At 36.4% G+C, this 15070-nt stretch overlaps 1 protein-coding gene across 23 annotated transcripts in view; it reads right to left on the bottom strand.

The window, feature by feature from the left end:
* The window catches only part of DLG1 (discs large MAGUK scaffold protein 1), a 144900-nt gene that overhangs the window by 18227 nt on the left and 111603 nt on the right, over positions 1–15070 (bottom strand). For all 23 annotated transcript variants that reach the window (XM_068200744.1, XM_068200728.1, XM_068200727.1 and 20 more), the window contains 3 exons: positions 8230–8344; positions 1721–1897; positions 900–969 (listed from right to left, as the gene is read on the bottom strand). In XM_068200744.1, the coding sequence (XP_068056845.1) occupies positions 900–969; positions 1721–1897; positions 8230–8344 (362 nt within the window). The remainder of the gene's footprint in view (positions 1–899; positions 970–1720; positions 1898–8229; positions 8345–15070) is intronic.

The following is a 15070-nucleotide window of genomic DNA, read 5'->3' as shown; positions in this document are numbered from 1 at the left end:
TACTTACAGGGGAAAAACATAACATTTCATTAATAACTGTAACCTTTGCCATGTAGCAGAGGGATGTATATATGAATTTTAGAGTCTTTATACTTTGCACACCTACACTATCAGGATATAATTCTGAAGCTTTAATATTTTAGGTATGCAATTTCTGAAGTTATGAAAACATTGTAACTGAAATAAATAACTAAAATGCATTTGTGGGATTTACAATAATGATTAAACAATGCTACAGCATTAATGCAATTAAAAATATAATCAATTTTTAAGAAATAGCTTCCTCAGGAGCATAGAGCACACTTCAGATTTTTTGAAATGGCAATATATTATTAGTTTAGAAGACTCTTACATCTAAAATACATGTGCCTAAGTCTTGAAACGACTACTCACATACTACTGGTAGAAATGGTAAGGTTGTGGGATTGTTTCTCAAATTTCAGAACAGCCAAAACATTGCAAAAAAGCCTCACCCTCAAAACAACAAAAAACTTGGCTGCTGTGCCATTATGAAATGGCTATAATTTTGGCTAAAAACATTCCTATTGCTACTTAAGTAGCCTCATTTCCTTCTCACCACTCATTCCCATCACATGTATTGCGACAGGAATCACACCTGGTGCAGAGCTGTTAGAAACGGCACTATGCAATACTTGGTTAGGATATACAGTTCCTACTACATTTCAGTATTAAGAAGCATATATATTTCTATGCTAATTCTTTAAACAATTTGCAGTGTTTGGGCAATTGAAGTCTGCTTTGGTGCTCAGAATTATTTCATTTCTATTTGACAGAATTTTGTCTTTTCACTCAAATCTGAATGTGATTCTCCGCACACAAAACTGCTAAAAATGTTACCATTCACAATCCCAGGTGTAATGAGCACTTCATTAACTCACCCCTTTATCTCCTCTTGTTTTGGAATTGAATTTCACTGTCTTCAAACGGGCTCGTTCCTTTTTCTCAACTCTACCACAAAAACACACACAAAAATGTCAGAATCAGCAAAACTTCAGAACTTCAAGTTACCACTTGTTACAACACAAGCATATTGGGGTACCTTTTGTACAATACATTTTATTGCATATGACACGTTCAGAAAATGGAAGCCTGCTAATGGAAAGATGTTATTTCTCAAGTGATGTGCTATGGAATTATTTGGAGTATTTTGTGGCTATACATGTTCAATAAATCCTGAGAGTGCAAAGAGGAAACACGACACAGTAAGTGAACAGCAGCAATTAGCACTCAATAGCAGATATTAAAATTCAGAGCACCTAAACTCTTATTTGAGTCTGCAGTATGCAAACAAAAAACTCATCTCCATTGGCTACCAAAGAATGATTTTCCAGTTTTCCAGGTTCTGGGTAGAAAGAATTCATGATAGTGTCATGACTTAAATAAAAATCATTCATACTTTGCACCTTTTCATATATAAATGGTTAATTATCTGGTATTAAACCCTCAACTTACAGTGAGAACAGAGAAGGTGGATGTGGGCCACCTTTATTCATTTCAGCACACAACTCCTAGGGCTAAATGGGGTTTTAATAAACTTTTCATTGAGTAAATGAGAATCTCACTACAGATTACTTAAAAATAAAAGAATCAAATAAGCGGTACAGAATTAACAAGAAAGAGAAAAGCATACACAATGTACGTATTAATGGGATCAGATATTTTATAGCAGACATCTCCAAGTCAATAAAGTATGCCATACCTCCGTTTGCTTGGGATAACTCCAATTTCATCACTTTCTCCATCTGGAGTTACCTGCCGTGCTTGCCACCATTCATCATCAGAAGCATTAATGACATGGAGAATATCGCCAAATTTGAAGTTCAATCCTTGACTCGGAAGGCCACTATCTTTAGTCTTGTCATAATCAAAAAGAGCTCTACATTGAAAATAAAAAAATTAAACATGGAAAAAAGCAAGAAAAAGCCAGGAGAGTATGAATAGCTCAAAATATGAAGCAAGCTGCCTGTGCTATTCATAAATGATTGCATCATTCTGACAGGTACTTACAAGAAGGCTGAATACACTCTCTCATACACACACGGAATGTGTAGTACAGTACCCCCACACATTTCTAAGCTTTAATGAATGAGAAAAAACTTCATCCAGAGCAAACCACTAGTGCTTTACAAAAGCTCTACAGGAGACACCTAGTGCAATTCAGTAAGTACTTTGCACAGAGCAAGTTACATGTCAGCCTAGGATGAAAAAGACAAGTATTTAAAGCATACAGCACAGTCAAAAGTTCTGTAAAGTATACTTCCATATCAAGTTATAAATTTAAATTATTTAGTAATTTAGTACAGTTTAGTACTGTCTTTAAAATAAAAGATAGTATCATCAGTATCCTGCTCACAGGGGAAAAAAAACCAACTTAGAAATATGATCTGGTCACCACTTTGCTACTGTAGTACCCAAAGGCAGAGAAACCTATGCACATTCCTTTAGGAAATACCGATCATTTTGAGAGAATCTCACCCTTTTTCCTAAGGTAAGCTTGTTTTCAAATAATAGGCACTCACAAAACCTGAGCAGTACCTGCATGACTACAGTTTTATTAACATTCTCTCTGGCAGCAAGATTGGTTTATGCAACTGACTCCTGTTCCCCTTTTTACTTAAAAAAGCACAAATGTCTGGAAAGGCACACGGTCCACCACACTATGGAACTGATCTGGTTTACAAGTCGTGTCTTTTCTGCCTTTTGGATCATTTTATACCTGGACAAGTTCCCTGAGGAAATGAAGATATCTGCAAGTCTGTTTCTCCCTGGCACAGCTGAGGGTTTAATGAGGACATGGAAATGAAAGATGACAGGAGTCTCTTAGCAAACAGCAAGAGATACTGCTCAGGTTCTGCCTTCTAAAGGACTTTTACACTTGAAAACAGTTCATGAACCTCACCTAATTGAAATAAATGCTTGTATGACACAGTCCAAAAAATTCTCAACATTATTTAATCTGCCAGCTCAAGTGCTGTCAGTGCTGCACTCTCTGAACAATACCCGAATTCAGCTTACTTGATAACAAGCCAAAGTAGAACCAAGAGATTACAGTGTGATGATTTAAAAGGGTGTCATTTTCCTTGTCCAAATTCAGCTTGTTTCTTCATCCTAAACACTGGTCTTACACACCTTTTTCTGCTAGATTTTTAATATCACAGAAATTTTTAACCCATGTATGTCAAAAACTGTTTACTCCAAAATCTACTTCAGCTTAGTGAATTTTGCCTTTCTCCAGCACTGAGTGAACTGTATTTGTTCATAACCAATAACAAATTGTTTATAGGGAAAAAAAATCAAAATATTCTGCCAGATCAACTCATCTTCAGCATCTATTGTAAAACTAGAGCTGTTTGAGACACCATGTCTTTCTTAGGCTATAAAATAGTTTAAAAAATCCTAAAGGATTAAAGGATTTAATAAAGATTTTTAGAATGCCTAAAAAAATACAGAAATTTTAAAATGGCCTCAAAATATGTGCTGTCCTGATACAAAAAGCCTTATACTTAAATCTGCAATATCTTTAGTGTAAGTTTATAATCAAATTCAGACTTTCAATTCTGAAACAGCTTGGAGATTGAAATACCACCTTCCTTAGCAGTGCAACCTTCATAATAAGATATTTTGGGTTAATTCCACAGCATACTTAAGATATCCGGATTATTAAAAAAAAAAATCAGAACCTTTTTTTTTAATAGCCAAAATAATGCAGGTAAGAAAATGATACAGATAGGAAGTAGTTATTCCTCCACATTTATTCTGCACGTTTGTAGAAGAAACACTCTGGAATAATATCATTTCATCTCTCAAAATAAATTGTACATAATCCAGTATGTACTTTCAATGCAGATTCAAGTTGTATACATTTTCACTGAATTAATTACATGCATCGTGACATTTATTTCCTGAGATTTCTTGTTAGCATTCAAGCAATGATTTCTACCATCTCCACTTTTAACTTCTATTTTTGAGTTTGCATATAAATTTATAAAAGCTGTGAGCTTGGCCCAACAGTATTAACATATATGTTGACTGCATGAGAAAAAATGGTCAGGAGTGAAATGGAAGCAGAAATGGATAAAGCCATTATTAACAACAAGTGGTTTGCCAACTAGATAAATGGTTACACAGAGCAGGTTTTGCACAATTAAAGGCAGTTTCATCAAACACATTTTCTCTGGTAAAGTCACTTCAAGAAAAATAATTTTATTGGGCAAAAAAGTCAAAGCTGATGAACATAGTTTTATGAAAAGATTTAGAGTGTAACATAAGAGGACAAAACTATGCAGCTAACACTTGTAGGAATACCAGGAACTGCTAATGATCCTATAAATGACCTCAAAAGCAAACAGAATTAACAAAAATTTCTTTTGATTCCAAGTGATTAACATGGCTTTTGCTGTATGCCTGGCACATCATCAACCAAGAACTCACTTCACAGCCCAGATGATGCATTTATCTTCAAGCTGGAATATAAACTAAACTGCTTCTATTAACTTCCTGCATGGGGACAAAAATGCCACGTATACATTTACTTATTGTAAGTTATAAACACAAATTAACTTAAAAATAAATTTAGTAATCCCGATCAACTACTGCTTTGAATGCAGACCCATATTTACAGTAAAGTTATATTTAAATTTAAATGGGAAGTCCTAAAAACTATTTTCTAGAGAAAGCACCAAGTCCTCCATTCTATTTCACTTTGTATTACTCAGGAACTAAAGAGCACTAGAAAGGCAACTCAGCTCCTTCATCCACAAGTCTAGAGAAACTAAAACTACATTGCATATTTCATGAGTGTTTATGCTTCAAAGCCAAAAATGTAATGGCTGTGTAACAGCTGTGTAATGGCTGTGCAAAATTTTCCAGAGTATCTTTTTACCTGCCACACTCATGACTTTCAGTGTCATAGGCTGTTGACTAAGTTCTACTGAAGCATTTCTTCAACAAACAAAGCACCCAGGAATCCCAGCAGCAAAAGCAGCTCTATGTTTCATTTAAATATGAATTAATTTTACCACTTCACAATAAATGAAGGTCAGCTTGTAAAGGAGGTTCTCTTGTTTGAAAGAGAAAGTTGTTTGAAACTTAATGTTTGAACTCTGAGAATACCATAGAGATGGCCCAACTCAACAGCAGACAAGTACACTTGGCCTGCTGCTAATAGTAGATCTTATTTTTGTAAAGGACTTAGTTTAAATTTCTTAGTCATTTTAAAACTGCTACATTTCTTCAGCTCGGAGACATAATCATTTCTTGCCGTGATTCAAGCATAAATCATCACCATTGTTTGAATTTGGAATGTATTGTGCTGATCAGAAAAATGCACAAAGGTAAATGAATTCTTGATTTTGAATGCTACACACATTGCAAACCAAGACTTGCTACAGAAGATGAGATTAAATATGGAACAGGTTTACTGTCTCTCCATGTATTATCACAGAAACTTGATACCCCGAAGGAATCTCACATGTGCATTTTGAATTTCCAAATGAGCATAAATATCAATATAGATATAGATCAGATGCAAACCCAGAAACACTATGAGAGAATCTGTCTCAGAACAAAGACCAGAAGAGATATAAAGCAAAATAAGAGAAGATACATCAGTACATCTGAATTAGCTGGGGACAGGGGGCGGGGTGTGGGGGGGACTGTAGGACGTGCAAATGGAGAGTCAGCTGCTGCTGAATTGCTGTATTTGTATTGCCCTCCAAGGGCTAAATTGTTGTGCATCATTTTTTGATATAGATACAATCACAAAGAAAAACCTGCCATTTTACTCTAAATTGTATTGTCAGGCAAACACAATTGCCTTTCCCTTAATATTACATAATACCTAAAAGCGCTGTTTACAAGCAAACTAGTCTTAAAGATATCATGTTTACAGGAATACAATGATCTATCTGACTTTATTTCCTAATTTGTTACCATGATTTTGAGAAAGCAGCAGACATGATTTTCAGGGTATTTTTATTTAATAGCTCTTCTGTAATTGTGATTGAACACCTATAAACATTTTACTGGTGGATTTACTATTCAATTCAGCATTTTGTTACATAACTGGCATCCTTTAAGGCATATCCAAATCTAGCACTACTGAAAAAAGATATCTGAACTTATTAAAATTTGCTTTGAATTGAATTAAAAGTACAGTATGGCTATACTAGTGACTTATTATAAGAAATAAAGTGGGTAACTAACATGTTCTGTCAGTATCTAGCAATATGTGAAAATATTCATAGAAGTTACTTCAATGGGGTGAAAATTACATCAAAAACAAGACAGAACAGATGAGAACCTTTTCTGTGCATGCAAAGCTGCCTCCCAGACTTTGGCAGCTTTTGGTGTGATGACAGAAGCAGATCCCAAAAGCCCTAGCAGCACCCTCTGTAAAGAGATGTGGGTAGAAAAGTACTTTTGTTGTGGAATTTTTGCATTTTAGATATTTGTAGTGACTTATACCAACAGTGATTATTGAGCCTCGAAAACCTTCAATGAAACCAGTCCCCACAAGGCTTCTGCCAACAGCCTGGAGAAGGCTGCAAGTTCTGCAGCAGCTGGCAAAGTCAAAAGCTCAACAATTCCATCAGTTAAATAAAAGCTGCATAAAGATTAAATGCTTGTCAGTGGGTCAAAATACCAAATGTGTGAACATGAGCATAAGCAGTTTAGAACCTAATCAGGCTGTAGCTAACCAAGCAAAATAAAAGTATTTAGAATTGTTTGGGCTTAGGTATATGATGAGAGCTAAAGCAATAGATCTTGGGATTATGGAAATGAAGATCTTGGCACAATATCCATAAGTACACTTACCTACCTGTGGATATTCAAAGATATGGATAACTGTGGTATCAAGCACTGACCCTTACTATTTAAGGCATTTATTTTTAGAGATTTAAAATTTGACCCCCAAAATATTTAAGGCAAACAGAAGTAGAAACAAAGAGGCTCAGATCTGAGAAAACAGAATCCAGCTACTGAAACAATAGGTCAAAACACCTGTTTTGACAGAAAATACCTGTTAGAGTTAAGCTAAACAGAAGTCCTAAGAGTGTTTAGCTACATTTATGTCAAGCATTCAGAAATAGTTACAAAAAACCATTACTTTCCTCAGCATCAACACAATTACTCAGGGAACTGCTTGGTGTATGACTTGCTTCCTTTCCCATAGCTCAGTAGACAGAACACATCATGAACAAAATACTGTCTGCTTTGGATGAGAAAAGTCAACAGCACCTGAGCCTGCTTACTTTTAGAAGGTAAACCATGAGGTCCTACAACATTTTAAATCATGTTTAACCCAAACATCAGAACTACTTGAAGGCTTACCTGCTCTATTGAACCATTCCGGCCCCTACCAAGAGGCTACTGACTTAATCCAGAGATGAGCTGATTTGGGGAACTCAAAAACCAATTTATTTTTAAAAATCTAATCCTTTTACCCACATTTCATACTTGAAACGTTATGTTTTATCAGTACACGATAACCGATGTAGGAGTTGAGTGACACATGAATAAGCTGCACCCTGCCATAATTTCCTTGTGAAACCACCTATTTTCTCATCTGCTTCATGCTCTTATGTTTCCACTTCCTTTCAGCCTCCTTTATGTTTAATTTTATATGAATAAATTAATGAGGTATACTCAGTTCATTTGCTTTGCATTTTCTCTCTTGGTTACCATGGGAAAATATTCCATAACAAAATTGAATTGGATAGAGAAATAAGGTTCGTTAAAAAAGCCAAGAAAACAACTAACTCAGCTGAAGGAAATTAGATGGAAATCTGTCATACCTTAAGAAAGAGACAACTATGCATTTGAACTCAAGTACGCATCAAGGGAGAATATGAAGACTACTGTCACAAAAACACAAACTGAACTAAGTTTTTAAGACTTCACATACACTGACTTAAAGAAGAAATATATGTTTTTGCTGAAGGATTATCATCTCTCTCAAATCAAAGGACAAAAAGCAAACAATAACACCACTGCTCAAAGTTCATATAGCCTTCTCAGGGATATTACTGCTTTTTCAGCTATATTACATTAATCAGGCTAAATACAGCTTTATTTTTATTATATTTGCATAGAAGTATCCCTTTATTAATACTTGGTAAATAATTGCATGAAAACACAAATACCAAAACAGTAATTCTAGGGGAAAGCAGAAAAACACAGTACAAATACTATGACAAAGATGATTACCTGACATAGAGGGATCTCTTCTGGCTGGTTCGCAAAGATCCTGATCCTGAACTAATGCTACTGTTCATCATCTGCTCTCGTAAATCATGGATTTTAGCTTCAAAACGACTGTATTCTGTAAGAAAGACAGAATTTGGCATGGCAATTAATTTCCTGCCAAAATTCAGCAATTGAACTGAAAGAAAAACTGAAATAATTTTGATTAGACAAAGAAAATATACAAGAATATTATACTTCAAAATTCTGTGATTATAATCTATAGTTCGCTATAGTAACTATTTTTTTCAAATTAAGACAAACATTTCTACTAATAAATATCAATTTCATAGTAATAAAAAGACAGTTACAGATAAATTTTACCCCATGACAGAAAGGAAACTTCAGAACATACATGTGAAAAAAATGTTTATAACTAAGAACTACAGTTTTTAAATTTTAAATGTTAAGAAATGGAAATGAAAAATGTCTGTACTTCAAAATTACTGGATATGATTAAGATAAAGAATTTAACATTACAAAGTGGGAAATATACAAAACATCTTCTGAAATAAGACCATATTCCTCTGGAAGCTCAGGAAATGAAAAAAAAAAATCCAGCATTCTGGCATGAATTTCAATCCACTTGTAGATGGCATTAGAGATTCAAACTGCCCCCACAGAATTATGTACAATGATAATCCTGGAAAAACGGATTGTGTTCTTAAGCAGCACTGTGTACTAATAAAACTATGCTAAATGCATTTGATTTAGCTACAAAGGCAGCCAGGAAAAGAGTAATTGCTTCTTCAGGACAAACATCTCCTGAAGTGAGGTACTTACATGCCGTCAGCATAAAATACGAACTCAGAGCAAGTAAGTTTTTCCTTCAGCTGAATAGTTTGGACTTCAGGATCAACAGATCCACTTGTAAACGCTTCCTAGTCAAAGGAAATGTTGTGCAGCCACCACCTTCCCCAGGAGACCACGTGATGCCAGATTATAACAAGTCAACACTGGCAGAGCCAGGGCGTGTGTGCCGCGAGCAGCTGCTGGACCGGGCACTGAGCTGCTCTCCTGAGCTCCCTCACTCCCTGTGGGCACCAGGTTATTCAGGAAGTACAAGACTGAGAAAGGACTCTAAAGTAAAAAATCATGAGACAATCTCTAAACTAAGGTTCCTTCAACAGCCATCTAAAAACTGTGAATGTTTATCATATTATGTTCTGCAGCCATTTCTCCCCATACTCACCATACAGTGAGCACTGACAGCATCTATAATTAACCCTGTCCAGATTATGAAAATATGAACAGTCTCTTCAATAACCCTAACTTTTGTCCTTTATAAGCAAAAGCTAGTAGCTTTTAAGATATCCTAGTTTTTAAAACAGCACCAAGTGTCTGTTTACTTGTAAAGTTCAGATCAAATGCTTTACCGGCACTAAATCAAACTGATGAGGTTGTTTGACAAGAGAATCAAAACCATTATTTCCACCACTACTGATGCTATCACTAACAACAAAAGAATGTAAGATAACAGGACAGTAACCAAAGAGGAATGTGAGAAAACAACATTTTTTAGAAAGCAGCATTCTCAGGGGAAGGGCTCAGATGCAGTGAGAGAACAGCCCACTCCTGCTGTGCTACTGCTGCCCTTGGGTAAGTCACCTCATTTTACTCATTTGTAACCAAGAAACTATAAACCGATAAGATTTTTGTACACTCCTGTGTGAAAGGCAAGTAAGCATGGAAAAGATCAGTTAATCCCAGTGTTTTCTGGTGCTACAGCCTGTCCAATATCAAAAATATCTGCAGCTCTTTGCAATAGCTACCGGAAAAATTACAAATTTCTGTCTCGTGTCATTTTATCGAAGAATCAGACTTCCTCCTAGGCAGCACATAGATATAAGAGAGCTACCAGGGAGGCTATTTCCCAGTATTGCTTAACTTTATCCCATATTTCATCTACAGGTTGCTTGTCTTGCAGCTTCCTGAACTAATTTAATTTTTCTCATCAGAATTCCTGGGAAGCAAGTGCTGAATGAGTGACAGGGACATCTGTAGGAGTAAGGAGAGAATAATTTCACCACAGAGGCTCCTGCCATATGAATAAAGCAAAAAAAGGAAACTAATGGGCTGGGACTGAGAAGGCTTTATGTTCTAAAAGAAGGAGTGCCAAGAAATTTCATATTTAGGAGAAGCTTAAGCACTGTGCAGTCAGAATCTGGTGAGCTCCTTTGATGTAGAGCTAGCTAAAATTTGAGTTAAATTCCTCTTAACAGAAGGTTTTGAGACGAACAGGATGAATAGAATTCTCACCATCATTTGGTTTGGAGCTAAAAAGTACACAGGCTTTTAAAAAAAGAAACGTTAGAATTAGGTATAGTGCTACTGAAACTAATGCTGGGGACAGAAAAAAACACAGCAGCAGGACTCTAGATAGCATCAGAAAAGCAGTGTTAGTCAAATACCCAAAGGATCAGCACCTGTGCCCCTATGACAATGCAGAGGTGGTTCAACATCAGCTTTATGAAGCGAAGTGTGAGCTCTGCTAATTTTTCTAGAAGAGGTTTTAATTTGTCTAGGACAGGTTATATTTCTCTCTCTGTGATTAAGAAGAGTTGGATAGCAAGTGTCTTTTGCATCTTTGATCTCTTACTTTCCCCTTCAGCTTATCATGCCTAGATTCTCACAAACGCTAGAGAACTATTTTCTCTACAATGCCTTTCTTTCTTATGGTATGCATAACAGCCATATATAGTGTATGATAAATTTGATATTTGTTCCCCTAAATCACAGGGAACAGCACAACAAACTTGCACTTGGCTGTAATAAATTCATACAATGCACATATAAATATATAACTTTTAAAGAAAATTTTGTCATGTCAACATTCCAGAAATTTGGAGCTGGAACAGGCCCAGTGAACAAGATGGAAAGGACACTGGTTTTTTGGGCAACGGGAAATGAAGAGCTTGGCAGGGAAGGAATGCATTTTATTTCTGGTGTTGTGTTATCAGGGTAACAGAAAGGGCATAAGCTGTTTAAATGAAAAAGTAAAAGTGATTTTAACCCAAATAAAGCAGGCTGGCCACTGGAACTCTTCTACAAATATGCTTCTGATTTCCACAGCCATCAAAATACGGAGATTCTGAAATACTGTTTTAATAAGAACTACGGTGGCACAAGAAACACAGACACCCACACCAAAAAAAATTCAAAACCAAAAGAAAACCACACAATCCAACTTCTCAGTCCTTTCAGTAAGAATTTGGTCAGGCTCCAAAACCAGATGTATATGGAACAGCAGGGAATGAAACTTCACTCAGAATCAACTTTTAAGATCTGAATTTTAGGAAAGCTGCTGCTGATATACATCAAATAAAGGATAAAAGGCAGCAAAACTACCATGAAACACAATAAAGTAAGAGCATTAGAATAAGGGCAACTTTTCTTGACTAGAATTTTCTCAAAGTTTCCAGGAAGTTTAGAGATAGGGAGGAAATAGTATCTACTGACATAACAGTGAGATCGAGGAAGCAAAAGCACCTCCTGCTTCAATTCATGGCATTTATCCAACAGAACCCCACCATCACCAAAGAAAAAAACCCAAAGCCTACTCAGGTTTACACATAATCAGTTGTTAAGAACAGAGGATGAATACATCTGGGCTCAAGTTTAAACTTTAAAATTACACTGGATAAGCAGATGGTGCAAAACTAGACTAAATCTGCTCTATTTCATGTCTGCATGTATTCCACGGCAAGAAACAAAAAGGAGGGAAGATTAGCAAATCCTAGAAGATTACTCTGATTCCAAGCTCCTAAAGTGATTTTACCTAGAAATATGTGATATTTTCAATGTCAATATTTACTTGACCAGAAAATCAGAACTCCAGAAAGGATCTGATCACTGAAACTCTCCTGGACTGCCCTTCTGGTGGGTAACAAAACACAAATACACAGACAAATTGTCTGTGCAGGCAGGGGAAGAGGAGAACACAGCTGCAATGGAAAGGCATCTGCTCTGGAGCACACATTCTAGCAAACGGGGCAGGAGAGCAGAAGGCTGCACAAGGAATGGGAAATTCAGCAAACAGCACAGGAGGAGCAGCGAGTGAAGGAAGCCGGGATGTGCGCACAGGGAACAGATGGCAGCACCGCGCTGAGAAGCACAGATTCTTACATACAGTGAACCCACGGAGAGCTGAAAAAGTTCACTTTCATTTAAAAAGTATGCCCCTTGCTTCCCTCTTCCCATCTGTCTATGGAAAGCCCTCTTTAGCAGGGCCCATTGGATCTGTCTAAGCAGGACTCTTGTGCTGACAATTTTATATAACTACTGATTTATATTCTTTTCTCAACTTGCAGAATATTCAATTTTCCTTTTCATGGTGCCTCCAAAGAGAGGAATGGAGTCTGGTAGTTAGGATGGCCACCACCACACTGATCCTGAATTGATGTTCCATTTTTCTTTTAAAATGCATGGACCACAATAAAAATATCATAAATAATTTTTGAGGAGGTATTTTGCTGCAATGCTTGTCATTTGATATGAACATTACCTGGGACAGACCAAAATGAATTCCACATGCTGTTGGTGACTTTCATACACTCTAATGTTTAATGGGCTTGTATCTCTTTAATCACTTGAAAGACTGTGCCAAGAAATTTCAAAAGATTAGAAAAACTGCATTTGTATTTAGTTAAGAACACCTCCCACACGCCCTGGAAAACTCAGAAAGAGACTAAGTCCAGTCCCTGCTGAGGTGAATCCACTAAAAATGTTGCTGAAGGCTTAGCAAGCATTCACAAGCAATTTTATTTAGTATATTAAAGAGTAGGAGTGAGGTTTTAAAGGATTAAAACATGTGTAAGCCGCCTTATAGTGCCTATCAGGGCTATATATAGCAAAACCCTTTTTCTAATCTTAATGGGTCCAGTTTTGAAAATACTCTAATTGACTAATCTAGATTACTTGCAAATGAGTAGAACCCGGTACAAAACAAGCAAGAACAGAAACTTGGAAAACCAGGGATCACATACCCAAAAACAAGGCAAACCTCTTTTGAAGTTTTTTTTTTTAAGAATTTTTCATTTTATGAAATCAGGACACAGTGATCTTTTGAACCACCTTTATTTAAGAAAATCCATGTCCTCATCTAGAAAGCAGAGGAAGTTCAACCTTGATAAAAAACAATTACTGAAAATGAAGTTTTGTACAAGCGTTATTGGCTTCATGCTACCCCAGCTAGACTTTTGCAGACAGAAGATGTACAATATATTTCAAGACTAATGCTCAGAAAACAATCTTAGCTTATACATACAAAAATGGCACCATTTCCCAGAGCTTAGTTATTCTCTTTTGAATTCTACTATAAAACATTACATAAATGCAGCATTGTAAATAGAAAAATCAGCCACACACTGGCCACTGAGGAGAGAGCTCTAACAAAACTTTTGTGTTTCCTCCTTTTCTTTTTCTTTTGAGTCATTGTTTTAAAGACAAGAGAGAATGAAGAAAACACAGTTTCCATTAATAAAACTGAAAGAATGTGTGTTAACTACCTATATGAACAATGTAGGTTCAGAAGCAGATGCTTTACAAAAATACTTTGAAATCTTCTCTTGATGTTTTGGTTCCACCTTCTCCTAATCTTACACTGATCCACCAGATCACCTAAGAACATGAAGCTAATCTGATCACTTAAACATCTTACCACTTTCAGAAAATAAATTATAATTTTATTTTTGGTATGTCAGGTGAATCCTTGGGAAATAGAAAGGGTTGGTACCCTTTTCTCTCATGACAGGCTTATCTGAATTTTGCCCTGCTTTGGGGAAAGATGAGGTGACCAGTGAATGACTGCTGATGCCAATAGACTTGGCCTGCTGCCTTCTTCAAGGCCCTCCAAGAGCAGGCTTCACAGTTTACATAACTGCAGTTAATGTTATCCACATCCTTAATACAGCTCAGTTCTGATCTAGCAGAGTATAACTACAATACAAAGCTTAACCCACTAAATTATTTTCTATCCAATTTCAATCAAATATATTTTCATATATTTAATATATTTGTTTGGCTATTCTATTATTTTTAAACACTTAAATGCACTCAAACTATAATACAGGTATGGCAGCCCACTGGCACCTCACACCTTTTTGGAATGGCAAAATATAGCCTTCCAGAAATTCTGAATTGTGGGACCACATTATTATTACGTTTCAGATGACCTTTTCATTTGAATGAATGTAACAATGGATATCAATGTGAAACACAGAGCCCTCCCAGAACTGTAAGCCTCTGCAGTCCTATACTTCCCCCTTGCTGCTCTTCCCCTCACTACATTCCCTTCAAGCCTCAGGTTCCTGTATTCCTGCTGTGCAGCACGATCGTAATGCTGACCATTCTGAATCCCCATTCCCAGGAGATACACATATATCCAAATTGCTTACTGCTTCCTCTCATTCCTCTGCACCAACATTACAATCCTCGCTTGCCATCCCAGCTCTGCAGGAAACCTAGAGACACAGCAGTGTGGCACTGAGGTGTCTGCAGAGCCAGGAGCAACACAAAAATTAAATGGATCAGAAGCCACTGAATTAAAATGGCTTATGAAATCACTTGCGTACTGAAGCAGCATTTCATGCTTTGAAACTGCTCCAGGTCACAGTATTTCTTTTCCAGTTGAATTCACAGCAAAGCAAAATCCCTTTTTATTCATGAGTGATGTCTTGAAAGGAGGTAGAAATTTGTAGTACAAGTGAGGGAGTAAGGAAAAGCTTCCAAATTAAGATGAAAATGAGAACATCCTGACTTCCCAATTACATTTCTACAGGCTAATTCCTGTTTCACAAACTCTTGC

Source organism: Anomalospiza imberbis, chromosome 10 (genome assembly GCF_031753505.1).
Source record: "Anomalospiza imberbis isolate Cuckoo-Finch-1a 21T00152 chromosome 10, ASM3175350v1, whole genome shotgun sequence".
Lineage (NCBI taxonomy): Eukaryota > Metazoa > Chordata > Aves > Passeriformes > Viduidae > Anomalospiza > Anomalospiza imberbis.
This window is presented reverse-complemented; position numbering and strand designations above follow the sequence as displayed.